General features: G+C 31.7%; 1 protein-coding gene and 1 pseudogene across 1 annotated transcript; one reads left to right on the top strand and one right to left on the bottom strand.

Moving 5' to 3' along the window:
• Nucleotides 1-5,873: 5,873 nt before the first annotated feature.
• Nucleotides 5,874-8,028, top strand: LOC131598161 (uncharacterized; annotated as a pseudogene).
• A 2,659-nt stretch (nt 8,029-10,687) lies between these two features.
• Nucleotides 10,688-16,333, bottom strand: LOC131595664 (uncharacterized). The gene is made up of 6 exons (XM_058868084.1): nt 16,120-16,333; nt 15,852-16,042; nt 15,712-15,757; nt 15,540-15,622; nt 15,327-15,443; nt 10,688-10,898 (listed from the first exon to the last, which is right to left on the bottom strand). The coding sequence occupies exons 1-6, from the start codon at nt 16,259-16,261 to the stop codon at nt 10,827-10,829; spliced, it is 651 nt and encodes a 216-aa protein (XP_058724067.1). The 5' UTR covers nt 16,262-16,333; the 3' UTR covers nt 10,688-10,826.
• Nucleotides 16,334-26,300: the final 9,967 nt, after the last annotated feature.

The raw sequence follows: 26,300 nt of genomic DNA on the forward strand, positions 1-26,300 counted from the left end.
TTTATAAAAGTTTATTTGAAATAGCTTCAAATTTTTGTAGTTTTTTAAAATTTTAATATTCTAACAAATTATAGCCAAATGATGAAAAAAATTGTTACAAAGTTAAAGAAAAAAAAAAGCAAAAGAAATACTAAATCCTTAAAAAAAAGTTCTGGCTATATCCGCTACAAGGATGTCAGTGCTCGAGGAGGAGATGGATGAATCAGAAGATCGTTGCTACTAGTAGTTTTTACCTTTGCCATAAAATCAATACTTTAGTTGTCTTATCTAACGGTGGAGATGACTCTAAACATGGTATTTTCTAGAATAATCTTTAATACTTTGAATAAACACCGCATATTTAAGATACTTATTCAAATGGTTTTCAATGAGACTAATACTGACAAAAGAGTCAGAGTAGCAAGCTGAGCCGATAATACCCATGCCCTTGGCTAAAGTAAGACGTTGGTAGATGGCCTTCAAAGTTACGCATGAATGATATTTGAAAAATTTAGTATGAATCCAGAGAAACCACATTGGCAAGTTCCATTGAATGTACACAAGATGCAAAACCAATACAAATTGGAGTGTCATTACAATTTAAAAAAATAATAAAATATCTAAAATAATATTTCAAGGATAACTATTTATATAAATTTCTTATTCGAAGTTTTTTTTTAAAAAAAATTCTTTATAAAATTTTTTAAAACAATTTTTTTTGAAATAAACTACCCCAAATTAACCAGTCTAATCATTTATTTTGTTTTGCAGATCCTTAAAATTTAATTCTCTTACATTTCTCTATAGTAATTTACACTAGTGCCACATGTTTGGAAAAAAATCTTTAAATGCTCCTGTTTAAAAAAAAAACTCAATATTTCTTACTTTTTAATATTTATTAATGTTCTGTTCGAGAACTAAAAAAGAATCATCTAATTCCATGAAGGATTAAAAACTGAAGAGAGTTTGATAATAATGGTCTTCAACGACCACTTTGACCTCCTTTACGGCGGTGTGAGGTGGACCTGCATGATTAACACTCTAACGCCTTAGTCAGTTCAAGATTTAAGATGAATATATTGAAATTGGAAATCAGAGGTTATGTACCTTATCATCGCACGTGAACTATTTTTATATTTGGGTCGAATAGAGTGAGTCTTTGATGGATTGGGCTTTTGCCAATTGAACCTTTTGGTCGGCACATAACAGTTGCCCCCCAAGGCTTTACCGAGCACTGAAAGAGTCGGGGTAAGATTTAAGTATCATTGATCGGCCTCCATATCGTAGTCCGTGTGAAGTAGAACTGGATCACTTAGGATCAATTTTAAAAAGTAATGAGGCACAAACAAATTTAATGTGGTTTTATCATCGAGATGCTTCGTCACCCATTTTTTGCACGTACAATGATATGACCAACTAGGGTGTCACCCAGCTTATAGAGTGCTTGAGTGCACTTTAGTTTGGCGTGTTTCCATGAGTGGAATTATAGTCGTTTGATCTTGTGAACCTTGTATGTAGTCCGTCTTGATTCTTCAACTGCCATTGCTTATTAATAAGAGGAGTTGAATATTTGAATGTTTTAACCACCTTTTAACTTTCAAATTTTCAGTTACTTTCCAAGAGAAACATTTTCGTTCCCTTTTCCTGAGAGCATCACCATAAGTGATTCAAAGTCTTCGCTTAAAGCATTTTTCTTTTCTATTCCTCATGCTTAACCAGCATCTTACCACCAGGTACCTTTCTAACTCAAGTTTCTCCTTCAACATTTTCTACTTTTATTTAAGATGAGTGGTAATAATATTGATTTAGTAAGTGATTTTAAAGGGGAAACTTCATCTAGGTCGTCCCATGATTCTCCTCATCCTTCCCTTAACAATGGGCACATAGGATTAGAAATTATATTCGTATATGACGATTCTGGGTCAAAATAGATGCCTGAGACTTCTTCGGAGGAAGACACTTCTTCTGGGTCGTTAGATGCCCTTATCACAAATTTAGGCAGACAAATAAATTGCTCCGAGACCCCCATACCCCTCCCTTTCTTTTGAAATAGGAGGTACAAGCCAATTTTCTAAGGAGGGAATGCGCTAAATATTTTTTTTCAAGTTCTTTTGAGGACTAAAGGTCTCGAGCCTTGTGACACTAAAGTGTTAAAACAGTTGAGTCTCTGGGCCGATGGGATATGTCGATGTATGACTGGATGGATGTAATGATAGTGGATACTCCCTCGACATTAAACACTAAGGCCGCCCTTGGTGATGCTGAAATTGTGGTTGGCGACCCTTCGAAGTGGTCGGTCCTTACAGTTCCAGGATAGTAGAGGATATGCAGTTCTTTTGACGACTGCATGTTCCTATTTTTATGGGTGTTTGTTTACAAAGTTAGGACTTCGACTGCAGTTTTCTAAATTTGAACTATCTGTCCTAAAACATTTGAAGGTTGCACCTTCCTAGCTTCACCTGGGGTCCTGGGCGTATGTGAGGGTCTTCTAACTGTGTGTCGGGCACAAATCTTAAGAGCACTCTTTTAAATTAATTTTTTCGTTTTTTTGTTCAAAGCGCACATCCCTAAATAACTTTCATAACCATGGGCTTCTTCAGCTTCACTTGGTCGTCTCTTGGTTTGACCCCTTTATTCTGGACGAGGATGGATTTTGTAGATGTTTTATATTAGTGAATCCCCTCACCCCTAATGATCACTTTATTTTTTTCATATCTATGCCGACTCCCCCCAATACTGTTAAATTTCGTATCCGAAGTATTGGTCTAAGATCTACTTCAACCGGGATGTTGGCTCCTATTGTACCCAATCAGGCTCTATTTCTCCAAACGAGGTGATAAATCCTGGTTTTAGGGGTTTGTCTATGAGGAAGGGTTCGACTCTGGTGAGGTTCCCCCTACCGAAGTGAGGAAAAAGCGCATTTATACTCATACTATCTTGAGTACAACTAATTTTAAGGAGAGGAAGAAGATTTTTGGTGAGAGCGGAGTCTTCACGGTTTTTTTACTTGCGTAGTTTTCTTTTGCAGATAACATGGATAAAGTGAGCAAATTGAAGATGTTCCACTACCTAACTTCACAAATTTTACTAAACGAAATAGGGTGTGTCCGTAAGTGCATCTCCATAATATCTCCCGAGACATGATCAGGATTCTAAGGTCCATATTGATCTAAAACTTGTATAAATATGGGTATCTATTCTCATCTTTTTAAGAAATTCACATCACACTAGAATGAGTATATATTGGCATGTCGCATTTGTCTACTTCAATGATGCAAAGGCCTCACTTGAACTTAGGGTCGCATAGTACACCTCTCTTGTAGATTTAAAATCTATATTGGAGATTCTCCTATACTACCCATACAATCGAAAAGTTGTGAAACTTGGGCGCCGTTCAACCTCGATTGACAACGAAGGAAAAATTTAGTTCAACAAGTTTGAGCTAAAGACGAATGAAGATTAAGGGTTATGTGAAGTACATTTCACCGTTATGAAACAAAAGGTTCGATCGAGCTGGATGCGAAGATTGCGAAATCGACTGAAGATATTCTAAAGATGTTGAAACGTCCTATTTGATGATGAAATGTATTGTTCGATTTATGTTAATAATTATCTATGTAATGTTTTGTTTTTTATGTATGTCATAACAATTATTAATATTAATTTATCTCCGTTTCTACATCTATTTTGTTTCTCCATTTGTTGGTGGTTCTTTAGAATCCAAAAATACACTTCCGTAAAGAATACCTATATGCATATCCAAATTGAATTTAATCATAGAATTGGAATGTGGCTCAATAACTAAAAATATGTGCATAAATAAGGTGCATTTCAACCATTTCCGAATTTTAAGAATTTTTTTCTTAATAAAAATTATTTAGGGAAGGAATGCGAGAAAAGCAATTCTCAAATTTTAATAGATTGATAATTTTAATCTTCTACTTATCAATTTAATACAAAATTGAGTGAATTTGGGTAACATTCATAAGCTCTTCACAAAATTTAATTTGTATAGACCAAAGACGGGGTTTCATTCGAGAAATAATTTAGACTTGTTTGGTTCAATTTTAGTTTTTAATTTTTAAATCTAATTTCGGGAAGAAATTTTTTAAAAAAAAGTTTGGTAGTTCTAGTTTTAAAAATTGTTTGTAAGAAAGTTGAAAAACTTGTTTAATAAATTTACTTTAAAACATGTTTTGAAAAGTTAACTAAATAATATATTTTTTAGATTAATTATTATGCATAGTTAATGTAAAAAAATTTCCACTGTGAATTCATTACTATCATTGTTTGTATTACTATAGGTAATTAATATAAAAGTCAAACTTTTTTTAATGATTAACTGATAGTATAAACGTGTATTTCAATTAAATACTAGTATTTTTTTACTCATGTTATTTTTTATTAATTATTATATTTTTTTTGTCTTTCAATTTAAATGAAAATTAAAAAAAAATTGAACACGTGTATTTCAATTAAATACTATTTTTTTACTCATGTTATTTTTTATTAATTATAATATTTTAAATTTTTTCTTTCAATTTAAATGAAAATTAAAAAAAAAAAATATTTGAACACGTAGTAATAACTAATAACTAAAAAGCCAAATGGTTTCCATTAGACCATTTACAATGGGCATGTTGAATAAATTATTAAGTAGTTGAATGGGTGCAATGAGGTGTTGAATTGAGTGTTGAAAATGAGGTGGATTAAATTGTGGGAAATAAATTCAACATGTTGAATAAGAGAGAGTGGGGGTCACAAAAAACATTTGCCAAAATATTATTGGTTGTTGTAAGTTATTATATTTTTATTTTATGATAATCATTTAGGGTCAATTATTTCATAATAAATTATTTTTTTTTATTTTTACCAAAATTCATCATTTTTTCTCTATAAATAGAGAATAGTTTCATTAGATTTGAACACTAAAAAAAATCAACTTTCTTCTCTCTAATTTTTCTATTTAGCCTTCTTATTTGTAGCTCTTAAGACATTTTTAGTGAAATGGATCCAAACAACAACCCTTTTAACACTGAAAATTCCACTAATTATTGTCTCTACTACCCAAATCCCAACAACTATATATTTCAAAATCAATCTTCCAACCAACAAGATCCCTAAAATATACCAAATTATGGATTCCCTCATAATTTCATAATTGGAGCATAAAAATCATATTCATAATGCTTATTTATTTTTATTGTCTTACAATTTTAAAACTTAAATAACAATTATTGTAATTTTACATGCATAACCTATTTTTAATAAAAATATATGGTGGGATCTAAGTTTTGTCAAGTCATTGTTAGTATTTGTTTGGAAATTAAGTTTTGTCAAGTCATTGTTTGTATTTGTTTGAAAATTAAGTTTTGTCAAGTCATTGTTTGTATTTCGTCACTTTGTATTTGTTTGAAAATTATGTTTTGTCAAGTCATTGTTTGTATTTGTTTCAAGTCATTGTTTGTATTTGTTTGAAAATTAAGTTTTGTCAAGTCATTGGTTCTATTTTGTCACTTTGTTTGTATTTGTTTGAAAATTAAGTTTTGTCAAATCAAGGTTTGTATTTGTTTGAAAATTAAGTTTTGTCAAGTCATTGTTTGTATTTTGTCACTTTGTTTGTATTTGTTTGAAAATTAAGTTTTGTCAAATCAAGGTTTGTATTTGTTTGAAAAATATGTTTTGTCAAGTCATTGTTTGTATTTTGTCACTTTGTTTGTATTTGTTTGAAAATTAAGTTTTGTCTAATCAAGGTTTGTATTTGTTTGAAAATTAAGTTTTGTCAAGTCATTGTTTGTATTTTTGTCACTTTGTGCCTTTTCTACTATTTAACTTCATCATTCTTCCATTGATGTATCAATACCAAAAATCTCATATTACTAAAAAAAATATCAATGGATCTATTAGAATTTCTTTTTGATATCGAAGCTTACAAAAGGCATGGCCGGCCCAATGAGTTCGGAGGCCCTGCTCTAACTTATAAAATAAGATTAAATTTCAAAAAATATAACTTTAAAAATTATAATTTTATATTTATTATAAAAAAATTATATAAAATATTAAATTTTTGAAAACAAATTATAATTTTACATATTTTTTGAAAAAACAAATATTAAATCTATTGCTTTTGTAATTGAAAAATATTTTTGAATTATGTTTTATTTAAAATGATGATAAATAGACAAATTAAATCTATTTGATTTTTTTAATTAATGTATTATTAGGCTGGAATAAAAATGATGAAAAATTGTTTTAAAATAAAACAAAATTTAATCCTATCTAATAATTAAGATAAAAAGGTGTAATTATTAAATTAAAATATATAAAAAAAAATTTCTTTTCTATTTAAATTATTTTTAAGATGAAGAAATAATCTCACTCCTAAACTTTAGAGTTTAAAGAATATGTACTAATTAATTTATATTTATTTCGCTCTAAACACTAACTTATCTTTTTATCATTGAATTCAATTAAATTGCATTTATACTTTGTTTTAAAACAAATAATCTCTAGCTTTTAAAATTTGAATACATAATATTTAATATAAAGTTGATGTATTTAATTTATTATCAAGTGTTATGACTTTTGATGGTGCACACAAACATTTAACATCCTTTATTATTAAAGCATTCAATGTTAATAATCCTATAAAAAATTATGTATTATTGAAAATCGTAAACAATTGAAAACATAAAAGCTACTAAGTGAAAAGAAAATAAAAAAATGATTGAAAATGATGTGGCCCCCAGGATATGGGGCCCAGCGCTGCAGTACTTGCTGCACTTGGGGATGGCCGGCCCTGACAAAAGGCAGTCTGAAATTGATGAGAGGTATATCGTCAACCGGTTCAGGGAGCGAAGGAACCAAATAGAGGAAGGATATACACCTCGTGTCAAGAGAAAATATCTCAATAGAGATTATGCAGCGGCAAACCAAAGACTAATTGATGACTACTTTGCAGAACAACCTACATATGACGATGCAATGTTTCGTTGACGCTTCCGGATGCGAAAACATATGTTCCTTCGAATCGTTGGGGACCTATCTAGCAGTGACAACTACTTCACCCAAAGATTTGACGCATCCAAAAAAGATGGTATATCTCCATTAGCAAAATGTACCACGACCATGCGAATGTTAGCATATGGTGTGGTGGCCGATGTGGTTGATGAATACATCAAAATAGGAGGTACTACAACATTTGAGTGCTTGCGTAGATTCTATAAAGGAATCATACATTTGTATGAGCCAATGTATCTTTGAGCACCAACTCAAGATGACCTGCAAAGAATACTGCATGTTAACGAAATGCAGTGGTTCTCGGGGATGATTGGGAGTATTGATTGCATGCACTGGGAATGGAAAAATTGTCCTACAACATGGGAAGGTCAATTTACTCGGGGAGATAAGGGAGCCACCACTGTTATTCTTGAAGCAATTGCAACTTATGATCTATGGATTTGGCATGCCTTTTTTGGATGTCCGGGCACATTGAACGATATAAACGTTCACCCGTGTTCGATGATGATGAATAGGGAAATACTCAAAGAGTGAACTTTATTGTGAATCAACGTCCGTATAATATGGCATACTATCTTGCTGACAGTATCTACCCTTCTTATCCAACTTTCGACAAATCAATTAGACTTTCTCAAAGTGAACCAGATAAGTTATTTGCAAAATATCAGGAGGGATGTCGGAAGGACATTGAACGTGCATTTGGGGTGTTGCAGGCTCGATTTAAAATTATTCGTGAACCAGCCCGTTTGTGGGACATAGCCGATTTGGCTCTCATCATGAGGTCTTGTATCATAATGCATAATATGATTGTTGAGGATGAACGAAATACATATGCTCAACATTGGACATTATGATCAATCTGAGGCAAGTGGGTCTAGTACACCGGAGCCATTTTCAACCGAGGTGCTACCTGCATTTGCGAATCATGTGCGTGCTAGATATGTAATGCGTGATTCACATGTACATCACGATTTGCAAGAAGATTTAGTCAAACACATATGGGCAAAGTTCGGAATGTTTCATGATTAAATAGATTGTTTATGAGTTGAGTCTATTGTACTAATTAAGTTATGTGTGTTGTGTGTTTAGTGTATTGTATTGCATTTTAAGTTTTATGCAATTTTATTTGTTTTAATAATGACTATTCCTATATTTTGTATTTATTACTTGCAAGGAAAAAATTAATTAAGAATGTAAAATTTGAAAAATAAAATTAAAATAAATTATTAAATTAGAAAAAAATTAAAATAAATTATTTAACTCTTAATTATTTTAATTTAATTTTAATCGATAATTGTTATTAATTTATAATCACAAAAATAAATACATAAAAGAAAATATTAATATAAAATAAAAGTGGTGGGGTAGGATGTTGAATTTTATTAAACAAAATCATCTACCATATAAGAAAATTAAATGGTCCGGAAAAGACCAAAATACCCTGCTTGTCATATAAACTTCCACGTGGATGAGCTTAGAAGCTTTCTTTCTGTTTTCTAAAATTTTCCTTCTTTTATTTAATTGTTGGAAATTCACACAACTTTTTTGCATGCACATCTTTTGAGATCTATATCAATTTATGCACTAAGACCTATTTCTTTACTTGCTGCTTTTTTCAAACTGCAATGAAAATAATATATTATTTCTTTAGAAACTTTTCCCCCTCTTTATCGTATAATGTGATTATGACACTATTGAATGATTATTGTTTGATTTTTTAATTTAATATTAATAGATTTGATATTTATGATTATTATAAGTATATTGATCTTTATTAAAAAGAAAATACAACAAAATTTTATTAAAACAAATATTTATTAATTAGTGTAAGAATAAAAGAAATAATAGATGTTTTTTTATAATATTAAAACAATATTATAAATACTAAGTTTTAAAGAAAAAAGATAATATATAGAAAGATTGTACAAATATTAAATGTGATTGGACAATTCTATATGAGCCCAAAAAAAAATATAATATTTTATGATAATGATGACTAAAGAAAAATAGTAAAATTGTAGGCAGGAGTAATCATAGACTCATAAATACAAAAGTGACTAAGGAATCATTTTTTTTTTACCAATGGGCATGCAAGGATATTAAACTATATTCAAATATCTTGACTAAAATAATAAATTTTATATGTTGTAACCAAAACTTATTTAATAAAATAATTATTATAATTTAAAACATTTTTTGACAAAGAAATTAAATTTTATTCAAATAATTTAATTAATTAAATTCAAATATTTCTATTACTTTACCTTCTACAATTTATGAGGGGAATAATTAAAAGATTTATTTTAAATACTTAAAACGGTTTGCTTTTATAACATATCGGCGGATAAAAAATTGGATGTTTTATTATTTTATGGCAGTTAATAAATATCAATTAATTTGATCAATTTGATTATTTTTAAATTTTTTATCATTCACGATCATAATAGTCATTTAATGAGTTTGGTAGTAAATGATTTTAAGGCCAATAATTTTTGTGACACAATAAACTTAGCCAACATTCTCATTTAAGCAAATGATTTTATAACAGATCATTTTTAATAAATATTTTTTACATTTTTTGATTTTAAAAAGAAAATAATATATAAGAAAATTTATGCTTCTAAAATGAAATTAATAATATTTTTTAAGTTAGTTTTAGTGTATAAAATGTGATGCAAAAATAAGATTTTAATTTACTAAACCTTTTGTACACGGGAACATGAAGTTATTGATCAAAATATTGATTATTAACGGGACATGAAATTACTGATCAAAATATTGATTATTTTTATCTTATATGAGAATATGACTTGGTTTAAACAACTGAGGATATTAACTGATCAAAATATTTATTATTAATTATATATTTAATTATTATTTTTTCACGGGTAAGACATTGTTCTATTAAAAAAATATACATTTGGAATAAATACGCGGGAACATGAAGTTTCGATCAAAATATTGATTATTAACGGGACATGAAGTTATTGATTAAAATATTGATTATTAACAGGACATGAAGTTACTGATCAAAATATTGATTATTAACGGTACATGAAATCATTGATCAAAATATTTATTATTAACGAGACATGAAGTTACTGGTCAAAATATTGATTATTAACCGGACATGAAGTTACTGATCAAAATATTTTTTAAGGTACACGGGAACATGAAGTTATTGATCAAAATAATATTTGTACACAGGAACATGAATTTATTGATACAAATATTGATTATTTACGGGACATGAAGTTACTGATCAAAATATGTTTTTATTAATTATATATTTATTATTATTTTTTCACGGATAACCAGATATTTTTCTATTAAAAAATATACATCTAAAACAAATGCACGTCCCGTATCAGAACCCGTGCAAACGCACGGATTTGTTACTAGTTGAGAATGAGTGTTGAATAATTAGGTGGAAAAGAGAGATGATGATGTGGAGTGTAAAAAATGAAAAAGTAGGATGTTGAATTTAGAAACCATTGTTGATAGACTTATGCACTTCATCAAACTTCTTCAACCAAAATCAACCACCAACCATGTACAAAGTTTGTGAAACTTTCAAATTCATTATAATTTTAACATTGAGATTATATAACCATAACTTGAATAATCATAATTAACAATGACTTCCTAGATTTACAACCTCCCTTATGCTCGGTTTGTCCTAAAAGAATCAGGAAAAAAAAATTATATTTACTTAAATAACAAACCAATAATTCATCAATGCACAAACTACAAACATTATTTATATAGACAAACATATCAACACTACAAATTAAAACCTGCACCAGTGGCAAACACTACCCATTATTTCAGAGTTCACCTGTCCCAAGAGGTTGTCTTGAGGTATTTCCAGTGGCCCAGGCTTGATAATCTTTCACAAGCTGTTCAAGAAAAATAACTCGCATGAAATAAATCAAGTTTAATAATTTGCTCGGTATCTAAAATTAGTACAAAATTTGAAGTAGCAAGCAATCTATTGTAGAATCATAAACTCTAGCTACTGCAACTGTAGTCACCATGCCAGTGTCAGTAGCCGCAATAAAAACCAAATGACTGAGGAAATAAAAGTTGAACTGAGCATTTTTACTTTGTTATATACAAACGTTGTACATAATACATTATTAGTATAGATTTGTATAATTCTTTAGATATTGTAAAGAATATATTAGAACTAATCAGGTAGAGATTTCTTTAGTTATTTATAAAACATTCGTATGGTTCTGTCCATCGTCCGTATTGGGGGGAAGTTGTAAAGAATGTTGTCTGTATTTTCAATCAAATGTTGCCCCGTGTTCAAGTTAATGCTAGTTATGTAGAGCTTACGTTCTCACATTTTTCTTTTGTTCCAACATTTTGAATCTGGAGCTCTGAGTTATTGGGGTGATGCTTTTGTCCATGTACATAATCGATATCGGACTATGTTGGACACTCAGTGTTATGAGGAGTATCTTTTTGGATTATCCACGTAACAATTTTTTTTTCCAGTCATCGATACCTTTTCTTTCCACAGATGTTACCTTTTATGAACATGTGTCCTTAGTTGTAAAGATGCAATTTAGAATCTGAGCCCAAGTTTCTCCTCCTTGGTTCTTTCTTTTTAGGGTTAACATATGAGTCATGTGTTCCCATTCTTGTTCCTACTTTGCCCTTTATTTTGCCGGAAAAAGTATTTTCAGCATTAGTAGCAGAAGTAATGAATACTAAAGCTAGTGAGCCAACATTGGATAAACAGAGGAGAGAAAAACCTGATCTAATCTAAAAACAACTTCTATCACCTGAGCGAGGTAAGTATTGAAAATAATCCCTCTACATATGATTCTCAGGTTTTTTGTTAATTGTGACTCTGATCTTGATGACTTTTACCAATAGCTTGGAAACGTTATGAGATTTTATGCAAAATATTTTACTTCTCAATTTGTGTCCTCTAAACATATTTCATGTAGCATCAGTTTTACTATAGCTGTTGACTATGCTAAAATCCTAATATCTAGACACTAAAAGATGCAAATTGTATCCAAACTATGTATGATGAGAGGAAAGCCCTTGAAAGCAATGAAACTTGGGAGAATGTTAAGAGGTAAGAGGGCAAGAAATCGGTTGGTTTAAGTGGATCTACATGGTCAAGTACAAATCAAATGACACTCTTGATCGATACAAAGCAATACTGCTAGAAAAAGAACAGACTCACATCTATGTCCGACCCTCCCATATTCCCTTTCTAATTAACCATCCACTTGGCCAGTTTGTAACAAATTTCATCCCATCCTCTCACGGTCTAGACAAAGGGTCTATTAAAGTGATTTTGCTGAGAGATGCGTAGAATAAAATATTACAGCAGGTAATGTGAGCCACAAAAGAGCCAAAATGTATTAATGATGTTTATAATAATAAGTTTTCTAAGGATTATTTTTTCTTTATAAAATCCAAGGATGTTATAGTGTATTTAATAATTTTGGACAACTGGAATAACCACATAGATGTAGGACGAGACCTCGAAACACCTCTCTCTAGTAATAATTTTTTATGGATTTCACATTTTAGGCTGCAGTTAATACACATTGCTACTTTGTTGAAACAAATTATGATATTGCAAAACAAAATCTTCGGTCTCTCGCACTTTCTCTATAAACTCTAATACATGTAGCCCGGCTGAGTTAAACATGTGCAATATGAATACATATATATGGACTGCCCAAGAAATATGATTTTTAAACTTGAATTTGCAGAAATACCCACTCTTTGGTTCATTTAAATATTTGTGGAAAAGCTGACCAAGTAATCTAACTTAATCATTTTTTTCGTATTTTTTCATTTTGCAACTTTGTCTGTGAACAGTTCAACTCTACCAAAATTTTCAATTTGATGCAGGTCAAAATCTGTAAGGAGAGACTACTGGTCATGTACATGAAATCTAAAATATAAAGAAATCGGAGATGCTTTGATAGAACTCGAACTGGGGGTTTATCAAGAAGCAATATCACAGTAGGGAAATTCCCCTTTGTGTAAGTATGAAACTTTATTGATTTTTATTGAGAACACTTAACAGATTTTTGAGGAATCTGAAACCTCCCAAATACAATTCTAATTTATCAAAATGGACTCTTAATATCTACAATGTACTGTCTTATTTAAAGACTGATTTCCTATTAACGGCGTCACTTCTAACTGCTTACTGACAGTTACAAGTGTCAGTTAAACTAACCTCCTAAATACTAACTGCCTAAAGACAGTTATACAGCTGTCAGTTAAAGGATAAATATGTCATGGCTCTTTGTATGGCTTCTTCCTCACATAAACTTGTTTGATAGAAGGCTGCTGTACTCTATCATGCTTCTCAGAGGCGAGGTTTACACTTATTTGTCTTCCTAGATTATGTTATGTTATTCTCAGAGTTGAAGTTGTGTAGATTAGGTTAATAAAGTCGGCATACTAATTACTCTACCCGTTAATTTTTTTAGGTTTATTATGTCAAGGTGGAGATAAATACCTCCCCCTAAGGACGACAGAAATAGCACAGTCAAATTTTGTTGTTCTTTCCAGGATGGTGAGTATTGATATTGCATTATGGTAACTCTATTGGATGGATGAGGATATGATGACTCTACTTATGAGATACGATACCTTGACTGAAGACGAAGTTAGATTTATGTAGGATAAACTGTTTTGGCTATTTAGTCTATGTTAGAACCTGGTCCACAAGGAGAATTCAATCCAAAAGACTAGTCCATCAGCTGGGACGTGGGAGAGCCTCATGTCTTAAGTACCTGTACTTGTAGTGAATACAATAGAGGGTAACTTGCCTGCGGTAAGATATGCAAGAGGACTTTTAGATTCTGATGAGTAAAATATGTGATTCTTTGACCTAACTATGAAGTTTGATATTCATAGTAATGGTTAAGCAAGAGGTCTGTAAGCACAAAGTGGTTAAGAAAGAAACATGATAATTCGAAGTTCTTCAGGCACGAGGCCTGTAAGACCAAAGTGGTTAAGCAAGTGACATGATAGTCCACAATCCATCAAGCACGCGGCTTGTAAGGGAAAAATGCTTAATAAGTCGTCTAGGGGAGGTTTCCCAATTATATAAAATATACTGCATTTATTGTAATTATTAACAGTCTATCCATAAACACAGTTATATACATTGAAATAAAATATTTTATCTATTTTCATTTTTAGAGTAATCATGTTTAACTACTTAAAATACAATTTTTTTGTATGGTGAGTTTCTAATGCAACCTTGCATAACTTTTAGTTAATTTCCAGAAACTACTCTTAGTTCATTTCAAAGGATTGAATGCTGCTAACAGTTTGACGTATGAATAAAAAATAATCTACGCGTAAATTTATCTTTGCGACATTTTATGCTGCAGGGACAACAGCTCTGACAACGTATGTAACTTAATAGAATGGACATTAAGCGGAGATTCACTGTCTAATTTATGATACTAAGTAGTATGATGAATATACTTTAGTATGTGTAGATAAACAGTATTAGGTTATAATACAGTAAAGAAAAATAATAAAATCTACAAGTATTCTGAATTGTTAAATTATGTAACTTCAACTCTCTTTTTTTTATACTTGTAACTTCACAATCACAGCTCACAGACCCTTAAGTGAGTAAAGGTTCAAACTTTTATACTTATTCTGGTTTCTTCTAATACATGTGATAATTTATCAATATTTTGTACTTGGGAAATCTGTAGGATATTGTGCTGTGTCCTTGAGACCAGGACATATTTATGCTGATTAGATTTCATGGCTATGGTTGAGTGAAGATGCAACACTTTGGTGCATTTGGTTAGACCATAAGTTGTTTATGAAGCAAAAAGTTGATTTGGGATAAGATTAGCCTGTTTGTAATGACTTATTTGAACTTATCTAGTGACATAAATTTTGGGACAGTTTGGGAGACCTTATAAAAACAGTTTATGACATTTTTTCTAAACTTTTTTGAACTTATTTTTATAAGTTCTCCAAAATTTCATAAGAAAACAACTAATACAAGCTTATCCATAAGTGCTTATTTTAATAAGCACTTATGCTATAAGCTGCTTATCCAAATAGGTCCCAGGTGTCTCACTTTTGGATTCGTTTTGGGTTAAAGCACATGCCCTTTTAAATGGGGTTTCTAGCATATATGGATTGGGTGCTCTTATTATTTTGGCGAGTATGTTTTTCTCTTATGTTAAGGAGCTGCTAGTCCTTTCTAATATGTGTTTTTGTCGAAGTGAATTTCTTCTTTCATCCAAAAATAGAAACACATCTTAAAATCCCGGTTGAAAATAACATATTAAGCCTCAACAAACCTGTGACATAAAACGGGGAAGCATAATCTTGAGTATCTGTTCAAGGACTTGAGTCCCAGCAGATTCAATCGCTTGCTTTGGAATCGCTTTGAACGCGAAAGGAATCTCAATACTTACCTGAATTCAACATAGCAATGGAAACAAAGTTTCAACCGAACCATCTCAAATTAAAAATCACAAGACAACAATAGGAAACTTAAGCACTACTACCACCTCAATTACAGTGTCTGATGCGAGTTGCTGCACCAGTGACTCATTTGAGTCGCTCTCACACGATATCCGGTTCACCATTATAGCTGCATTACCATTACCATATTAAAGTATTAAAAATGAATTCCTTAAATTGTATCACAATGACAGTTAGCGAAGAAGCAAACATCCTCACCGTCAAATTTATCGTTCTGAGCGGCGACCATGGGCGAGCCTTCGAGCTGTAAAGCAAGAAATGATAAGAAAGGGAAACAATTAAACAAACAAATAAAGGTAACAAAAAAAGTGAAATAAGGAAATGTGAGTGAGAGTGACCTTGCAGGATAAGAGCTTAATGCAACAGCCATTAGATTGCTGTTCAACCTTGACGAGCAAAACTGGACAAACCTCAAAAGTGAAAAACTTAATTGTGTAAACATAACACCTGAATGTATCCTCACTCACACGCACAATTCTCTCCCCGTCCAACACTGAATATTGACTTGCGGGCAACTTCATGTATTCAACTACACAAAAACAATTAAACTATTATTTTATTTATCTATCTATCTATGAATGATTGAAAATCAATTACATTACTTACTTAGGGGACGTTGGAGTTGTTGAACTAAAACGGATTCCTTACGGCGAGCAACGAAGCGGGCTTTCTGAGACGAGGGAAGAGGAGTTGCGGAAGCACGAAGCGGATGAAAACAGGAAACGGAAGGAATGGTACAGGAAGCCATCCAATTCCGAAGTGTCGTGGGAAGGAATGGATAGCTCGCCTGCCTCTTGTGGATGTGGTCAGTCTGGTCATGCGCACGTCACTGCTAACTGTTTCAAATATTATTATTATTATTATTATTATTATTATTATTATTATTATTATTATTATTCAAACGGACACTCCGTTTGTCAGCTTTTTTAATGTGCACACCGTCAAAACACAAATATGTTTTTTAATTCATTTTGATCTTAATTTAAGCTAGGCTTAATTATAACTTTAGTCCCCTATTTTGTCTTTTTTATTTATTTTAATAACTCTATTAAGTTTTCTGTACAATTTTTGTCCTCTATTTTGTATTTACAAAATTAGTTCATATTTTTGTCCATTTTCAACAAAAAACTCAAAAGGTAAGAAAATTGTGGTTTTAAAAATGAGGGGACCAAAATCGAAAAATAAAATAAAATAGGAGACTAAAATTGCAATTAAGTATTTAAAATATTTATTAAATAAATTTTGTGATAAAAATTAAAAATAAAATCGATGGATTTTATAAAAACATCACCTAAAAATGAATCAAATAAATAGGTATTAAAGAGAAGTTAATTATATACATATTTATTTTTAATTATCAAATGTGTTTAAACTAAGATATATTCGTCTAAACCCACTTAAATCCAGTGCCCGTCTAAGTGTTTTTTACTTTATTTCACAAATGTGTGTATGTATTTTATTATGTTTTTCGCATATGTCTTTTTAAATAAATATATTATTTGAACATAGTTATTAAAAATTAAAATAAAATAATAATGTTCAGTTTCAACATATTTAAATAATTTAATAAGTCTGAACAATTAAAACTATTAAAAAAAAAGCTCGCAATACCAATTTAATATAGCAAATGATAGATTGAGATAATTAAACTTTATCAAATATGTTGTACTTCTAAGAACTTAAATACTAAACAAAGTGTTTTATGTTTTGTAACTTAACTCTAATCTTTCATATGTTTTTTTATCTTAACTTCTAATTCATCTCTCTCTCTCTTGGTTGTTTGTTGTTTGCCTGCTTTTTAGTATGCACATGTGTAAAAAATATATAATATATTTTTTGTTTAATTTTAATTTCAATCATGTATGTAATAAAATTTATGATATGTATTTGTATTTAGTATCTAGTAAATGTGAAACAAAACTAACATAATTATGAGAAAAAAATATTATGCATAAGTAGTATAAAATAATTTTATACTGTCAATTAATTACCATCATGTATTATGTCGAATCACAATGATAATTTACTCTCTCCCAGCTACAGACAAAAAGTAACAAATCTCTCTCTCTCACTCTCTCACAACTAAGGACAAAAAATAGTAAATCTCTCTCACTCTCTCACACACACACAAAAAACATCAAATATCTCTCCTTCTCACATAAATAAATAAAAATTATAAAAGTAGCTATGATATTAAAAAAGTAAAATATGTAAGTCCAAATTCCCGTATTTCATATGTAGTAGTTAATCTTACTCTAAAAAATATAAATTTTAAAACTTAATATTTCTCCCTCTCTCCCTCTTTTCCTCTCTATTATTCTAAAATAAAAAATTGTAAATGTAGTTATGTTATTAAAAATAGTAAAATAGGTGATTCCAAATTTTTCGTATATCACGTGTCCGTTTGTCTAAACTTTTTGAAATAGACCGACGAAAAAAATATAAATTGTAATTTTTTTTACTATTTTTATGTTAATTTGACTTATTTGTGTAAAAAAAATTGTGATATGAATTCATATATTTTATAAGTTTTTCTAAGATATTTACTAATTGTTTTAAAAATTAAAATTAAATAATATATAATTGAAACAAATAATATAATAGAAATTCACTTTCTAGATTCATTGAATATTTAATGTATCTGGTCTATATATAGATCAGATACATTACTTATTCAATTAATCAAAAAAGTAAATTTCTCTTATAATTTGGGACAGAGGGAATAAATATAATAGAGATTTGAAAAATAAATTACTTCTAACTCTACTTCAAAATCATGCCAAAAGATGCACTTTGTAACTAATAATTAGTTATATATATATATATATATATATATATATATATATATATATATATATATATATATATATATATATATATATATATATATATATATATATATATATATTTGATGTTAATTATTAACTAATTATTTGATCTTAATTATTTATTTTATCTAATTAACTGACATGCGTGCTATGTGATGAGTTGAAATAGAGAATCGTAAAATTATAGTTAGTTTTTGTGTTAGTTAGTAAATAATTATTTTATTAGTGATAAATATATAGAAATAAAATAATTTGACCTATTAGATGAGAATGTGAAGAATAAAGGTAGGCTATGATGAGTAAGTCCATTAATTACAGAAATAAGTTGTTATAAGGATTTTATATATAAGGAGAAAATAAAGTTAGTAAAGAGAAAAAGAAGAAAGGAGGCAAACCTAAAGAAAAGAAAAAGAGAAAAAAGAGAAAGAAAAAAAAAAAGAGAAGAAAAAAACTCGAGTGCATAAAAAATTGAGGTAAGGATAAGTTATTTGCTTTGTTATAGAATTGTTAATTGTATCGTAATATATGATAGGTAGAAAGATAATTAGAATGATATATATTTTATTGTGGCTATTGATTATTATATTTTTGGATTGTTGGGACAGTTAAAATACAGGAAAGAATTGGATTAATTTCATATATACTATTTACTTACGCAGGTTGTCAAACACAGTAAAACAACGACAAAAATTATGGTTATTAGAATAATATTAAAAAAAAATAAAAAAAAAATAAAAAAATAATAATAATAATAATAATAATAATAATAATAATTTAGTATTATTAGTATAATAATTTTTATGAGTTTTGAGTTAGAGATGAATATTTGTATTATTTGGCTAACATAAGTTATTTTCAATCATGTAAGAATTATTAAAAGGATTGCTAGAGTTGTCAATAGGATTGTCAGAGTTGCTAACGAGTTGTTTAGAGTAAATTCAGATAAACTTTACAATTAAAATTGAATGTATTTGACTTCTTAGAGTTGTTTTATTATTACTTAAGTCAGACCATTAGCCAATTAAATTAACGAGACTTATCCTTATGAAGTATTATTATAAATATTTTTATAATTTTTACGAGTTAGGGGAATAAAATAAATTAATAAAAATACTTTTTAGGATGTTTTGAATTTATAAAAATGTTGAATGACAATGATACTTGTGGACTACTTGCTATGTATTGTGATAAGGTTTTGGTGCAGGAATACTACGTGTAGCAACCTGCCTAAAAATTATAACTTAGAGAGTCGCCACCTATTCTACCAAGGCGAATAGGAAACCTATGCAATTAAGAGATCAGGGTAAGATACTATATTCAGGTCGAGGGAAGGTGTTAAGCACCCTCAACCCTTTCCTAAAGGCTAACATTCAAAGATAAAGGTTTATGGCTAAGGAAGTGAATAGGGGAAAAATTGAGATTTTAGGGAGGGGGACTCGCCTTGTTGCCAAGTGCCTACGTACCTCCTTATGGAGGATCAGAGTCAACGTAGTTCGGGCACAGGATTGTACGCCTTAGAATTGATTATAGAGATTGTGTGAAGTTGTTTTGAAATTGTTTTGAGGCTCTTCGAATTGCCTATCGCAGTTTGAATTTGATTTGAAAGGGCATTTTGAGTTGCCCAGGATAAAAATCCTGTAGTATCGTGGTTTAGTGTATTTTAGATGTTTCGGGCGTACAACCCTGATTTGGCACAATTAACCGCAATGATCAATAGGTTTGATCACCATAGTTAAAAGATTGGGGTTTTGCACCATTACCAATTCAAATCGATTGATTCGATTATCACTAATAATGAATTAACGTATTTTATTATTTTATGAATTTGTATTTTTATACTGTTACCTCTCATAACCGATTAATACGATTACAAATAATAACAAATTGATAAGGTATGCTAATCATCATAACCAATAAGATGGTTAAAACCATTTAGCAAAATAATGTTTATTTTAATTTATAGGATTTGATTAATTAAATTAATCGATTATTAACCATCGCGACCAATGGATTTAATCGGAACGAATAATAATTTGAATCCTAATGTTTTGATATTTTAGCCCAAATGGGAGGGAGCAAACCCAATATATTAATATAGTTCTCTAGGGTTGTTGTGATTTATAATATTAATTAAAATTAATTAGATAAATTAAATCGAAAATAATCGAAATAATCAGGATATAGATCCTAAATTCTAGTATTGGCCTAATCCTAATTTATTAATATTCTAATCCTAATTATGATATTAACTAATAATCTATTAATTAATTTTAAATCAATTCACTTATTATAAAAATAAAAAAAATGGATAATAAATTTTTTAAAGAACCTGGGGAAGAATCCTGTACGAATGATTTCTGAGGCCCCATGGTGAGCCTTCAGATTTGTGTACGTTGGCCTTGATCCTGATATGATCCTAGAGCCCCAGGATGAGGGTACACCATGGACTCCTTCTGGCAACGCACATGGGATCTGCAAGTGGGTTAATTCAATAAAAATATATGTCTCGGCGAAGGGTCGAACCCGTGCCCCTAGCTTCGCTTGGCAGCTTCGTTACCAATTCACCAACGCGCCTCAATTGTCAAGGATATGCACGCAAAGTATAACATAGGAAACCTGGCATTTAAGTAAAAAGACGCGCGCTGATTCAAATGACCGAATGGAGAGAGGCCACGTATTGTCTTCTTCCCTGAGACTGTCGTTTTAGACAAACAACTTTTACCCACGGCCGCCTTCCATAGCCATAGCCCCTGTACACAAGAATCTTGCAAATAATAAGAGAAAATTAACAAGAAGATAATGTTCCGATTCGTTTTTGCACCCTGCATCTAATGGTGACCTCCTTTTTAGCCAATTTTGCCTGCAAGAAGAATCCCCAATACGGAGATATAAACCCTAGCAATGGCATAATTCTACTCTTGCGGTCAATCATAAATTAAACCATCCAGAAACTTTCGCAACATTATGACAATCATAAAAACGCAATCGAAATAGCTTAATAAGGCGTGAATGAATGGATTCAAACTCAAATAAAAGTGTGCAAACAGTGGCTATCTGAAGATGATTCTGACCGCCTCGGTGCTTTGCAATGATTTGGAAGGCTTCAGAGATGTTCAGGGAATATGTTTGGAACCTCAGAGTGCCCTGATTCCTTCTCTAACTCTAAATTCGATCTTCCCCTATTCTTGATATTTTATTCATTCGGTTAGGGTTTTGGAGGCTAGCCAGAACCTCCTTCTGCGTCTGCACTTCTTCAGTATATATGTGAGACTGAATTAGGTCACTAATATTGGACCAAATCTCCTTGAATCAAGCAATTGAATGTGATTGCAAATCACCTTCTAAACTTTCCACTTTTGGCTAAAACTTGGTCTCTTTTCCTCAATCCTCTTTAAAACGAATTTTACATGAAAATAGGATATATTTGATGATTAATTATGATTAAAATTATATCCTTCATATTTCCTTGATTTATTTGATTTAAACTATATTTTTAATAAATAAAAATTCACTAAAAATATAATAAAAGTCAAATAGTTGTGGGCTTGAGTTTGGAGCTTCTCAATACTCTTATAAGCAAGTTTAGGTCATTAAAGAATGGGCCTATTTGGAAAAAATTGATTTTGACAAGTATTTCTCTTCACGCACCCCTTCAAAAAATCTCAACTTTCGCAACTTGTATCTCGCTCAATTTTAATCATATAAATGCGTTCTATGACTTTTTAGAAAGCTTGATGAATCCTTTAAAACCTCCTTTTGGTTTCACCTTACTTGGAGCTTCCATTCTCCAGTCACGAGTCTTGACCTAAAAGGTGTTTTTTCGTTGACTTTTCGGAGGACCTATAATCTCTTGTAGCCCTCAGATGGAATGAGATGGGCAAATTTCGGGGTATGACAGCTGCCCCTGTTCAATATTCTTAAACCTGAAGAGTCAGATAGGCACGTCTGCCTATCGTAGTCTAAAGGTAGAAGATGATTGGACACTGAAATGCCCTGAAATTTGCCTTTGTTGGGAAAGAATTCCCTGGGAGATGGGCTTAAAGATGCCACCCAAAGTGAATACCATTTTCCAGAGTGTGAAGCAAACGCCTTTTGGAGGGTCCCAGGTGATTTTGGTTGTAGCACAGCCTAAAAAGGCAACCTGATTTTTATGCAATGTTTATGATGAATGCGATGCATGATGCAGTGCGCTTCTCAAAATAAATGAGAGCCATGTATGTATATGCGTAATGTATGAATAAAGTATGTTAGTTATATGATGCATGATTGTTAGTTATGTTAGTTGAAAAATGTTAGAAATTCTGAAAAGAAAGATAAAACCTATGTGTGTTATTGATGATGTTTTGGAGAAGATCACTGCCGAGGGACTAACATGATAAACCCAATTGAGAAACTTTTGTAAACCCCTTTGTAAACTCCTTTGTTGTGAAATTCTTTGTGAAACTCCGTTTGCCTGGAAAAGCTCCTAGAAAGGATGGAATACGTCTTAAAGAAGACTGCCTGGAAAGGCTCCTGAAAAGGAATAGCGAGGACCTTCTGTTGGTTGTGTAATTGGCTTGCTATGGTCAGCAAGTTTGTGAACCCCCACTTACTATAGTTCTAGTAAGTTTCCGTAGTTTGTGAACCCTTACTTACTATAGTTCTAGTAAGTTTCCGTAGTTTGTGGACCCCAATAGGATTGCTTGCTATAATTCTAGCAAGTTCACCTGCACCAACAGGGTTATCTGCGAATATTATCGCAGAATTTACCTGTGTCACCAATAGGGTTATTCGCGAGTGTTATCGCGAAATTTACCTATGTCACCAGGGTTATCTGCGAGTGCTATCGCAGAATTTACCTGTACCACCAATAGGGTTATTCGCGAGTGTTATCGCGAAATTTACCTATGTCACCAGGGTTATCTGCGAGTGCTATCGCAGAATTTACCTGTACCACCAATAGGGTTATTCGTGAGTGTTATCGCGAAATTTACCTATGTCACCAGGGTTATCTACGAGTGCTATCGCAGAATTTACCTGTACCACCAATAGGGTTATTCGCGAGTGTTATCGCGAAATTTACCTATACCATTTTAGGCTAATTTGCTCTGCTCATAGCAACTTCGCCTGCACCAAAGGAATTACTTGCCATGGTTCTGACAAGTGTACCTGCATAAGAGTGATCGCCTGCTATAGTTCTAGCGAACTTACCTGCATGAAAAATATTCACCCGTTTTGGAGACTCACGACTATAAGGTCGGAGAAAATACACCTTTCATAACACGAGGGTTGGAGACTAGGCTTTTGTAGTGTGATTTGGATTTTGATGTAATAGTCAGACGGGAACTGACTACCAGACGGGAAACTGGATTTAATGATTTTCCAGGACGAGAACTGGACTTTGAACTGGTTTGGATTGCCAATAAAAATTGGGCTTTTGTGATATGTATATGCTAATGCTAATGCGTATGCATGTATGCTAATGCTGATGCAATCCCATGGTTTTGTCTCCTCAAACCCATTGAACTTGTTTATTCCATGCTTGCACTTATACCCTGACTATGCTTATGCTGGCTTTGTAATGTTTATGTATGCTTATGCTTATGCGTATGTTTGGTTGACGTAATGAGTGGAACGAAGTAATGTCTTCTGTAAGATTACCTAAAAAGGTCTTTTGAATGGATGTGAATGTTTGTCTTAAAGAAGACTGTCTGAAATGATTTTTCGACATGGTAGCAATTTGTCTTAGAGAAGACCACCTGTAAAGGCTCTTAGCGTAGATAGAAATTTGTCTTAAAGAAGATCACTTGAAAAAGTTCTTAGCAAGGGATGAAGAATGTCTTTAAAGATGACTACCTGAAAAGGTTGAAAGATGTCTTAAAGAAGACTACCTGAAGAGGTTCTTGAGAGGGATGACGAATTGTTTTTTTGAAAGGGACTACCTGAAAAGGTGCTTAGGACAAGAATGTCTCGAAGAAGGCTACCTGAAAAGGTGCTTAGAAAAGTAATGTCTTAAAGAAGACTACCTGAAAAGGAACTTAGAAAGAAGGGAACGTCTTGAAAAAGACTACCTGAAAAGGAACTTAGAAAAGTAACGTCTTGAAGAAGACTACCTGAAAAGGTATTTAGAAAAAGAATGTCTTGAAGAAGACTACCTCAAAAGGTACTTAGAAAAAGAATGTCCTGAAGAAGACTACCTGAAAAGGTACTTAGAGAAGGAATGTCTAAAAAAGACTTCCTGAAAAGGTACTTAGAAAAAGGATGTCTTGAAGAAGACTACCTGAAAAGGTACTTAGAATGTCTTAAAGAAGACTACCTGAAGAGGTTCCTGAGAGGATGATAAATGTCTTGGAAAAGACTACCTGAAAAGGTTCCTAGAAAGGATCGTAGGATTTGTCTTAAAGAAGGCTACCTGAAAAGGTTCTTAGAAAGAGAATGTCTTAAAGAAGACTGCCTAAAAAGGGTTCTTGGAATGTCTTAAAGAAGACTACCTGAAGAGGTTCTTAGGAAAGAATGTCTTAAAGAAGACTACCTAAAAAGGTTATCGGAAATGATCATAGGATTTGTCTTAAAGAAGACTACCTAAAAAGGTGTGGTGTAATGTATCAGCCATTGTATGTAATGCATGAGTTATATGTACTTGCATGGTACTCGAATGATGTGTTGTTGATAACCAAAGCGTATGCGAAATGTTGTGAGGTTGTTGGATAAGGTAAGGTGTGATGCTAGCGCGATTTCCCAATACCTGTTTTGTTCAAATTTTGAAGATCGTAGTTAGGAGGAAGATTTGTTCGAAGCTGCAGAGTATGAAAGTGTCTTTTGTTGTGCGCTTTATGGATTTAGTATTCATTGCCCCATTATTTTAGTGGAAGAAGATGCTTATGAGGGAAATGCCCCAGGAAATAACCTTGTCATATGCTTCGACGTTTAGATTGAAGGGTATGCCCTTGACTTCCCAGATATGGAGGGTTACCCATGGTGTTCTATCCTTTTGAATTTGAATTCTTTCCATGTTTGACACGCCCCTGATTGAAATTGCTTCGAGATGTGACCCAGGTCGACTGAACCTTAGGAAGAATGCCCCTAGTGAATAGGATCTTTGATTGTATGCCCCTGCGATCCTTGAAAGTTTGCCCCTGTTTAGGAGAACCCCCTAGATGTGGTTCCCCCGACTCCAGGGTCTTTATTAGAAATGATCACCTTTGATTAACCCATTTCGAGATTTCCTCGATGCTAAGTGTATACTCGTAGATGGTGTTGTACTTTTTGAGAAGTAGCTCCAATGGAATGCGTATGCAAGTTTTGAAATCGAAGTCCGTTATGAATTAGGACTGGATGGTTTTGAAAAGAATGCTTGAAGAAGCATAGTGATTAGAAGTAGTTTTAACAAACATAGGAGTCAGTACAACAAATTCCTGCTTAATATGCTTTCGTAGTTAACCTTGCCTCAATTAGGACTTTTAAATGTTGTAACTTGGCCTGGTTCATGTTTTAAGAAACAATGGATATAAGGCTCAAAATTTTATTTATCCCACCCCTTTCTCCTTGATGTTCTCCAGATCCTAAAAATTCGCCTAATCCAATGGATGTGCTTTGTTTGCAAGAGAATCGTTTCAGTTTCGATGTTGAGCAGAAGCCTTAGTAGAGATCCAAACTTTGATGACATATGTTGTAAAGATCCAAGCATTGATGCGAAGCTTTGATGGTTTAGCAGTCACAAGATTATCCTTTGTATTTCGCCTTTGTTTTTATCCCTTATTTTTGCATGAACCAATTCTTTGGATCGGGATGCCCTAATTTTTGCCTAAGTCTTTTTTTGTTTTCTTTCATGGAATTTTTCATTTTGACTTAGCGGGCATCTTTCTCCTTTTTCTTTTGAAACGCTCTTTTTGAAGTACTTGATCCTTGGATATTGAATGCTGTGACTGCCATGTCGATTTTGATTTGTAAGCTTCGCCTTTGATACTTCCTCGATCTTGA

This window comes from Vicia villosa, linkage group LG4 (assembly GCF_029867415.1).
Source record: "Vicia villosa cultivar HV-30 ecotype Madison, WI linkage group LG4, Vvil1.0, whole genome shotgun sequence".
Lineage (NCBI taxonomy): Eukaryota > Viridiplantae > Streptophyta > Magnoliopsida > Fabales > Fabaceae > Vicia > Vicia villosa.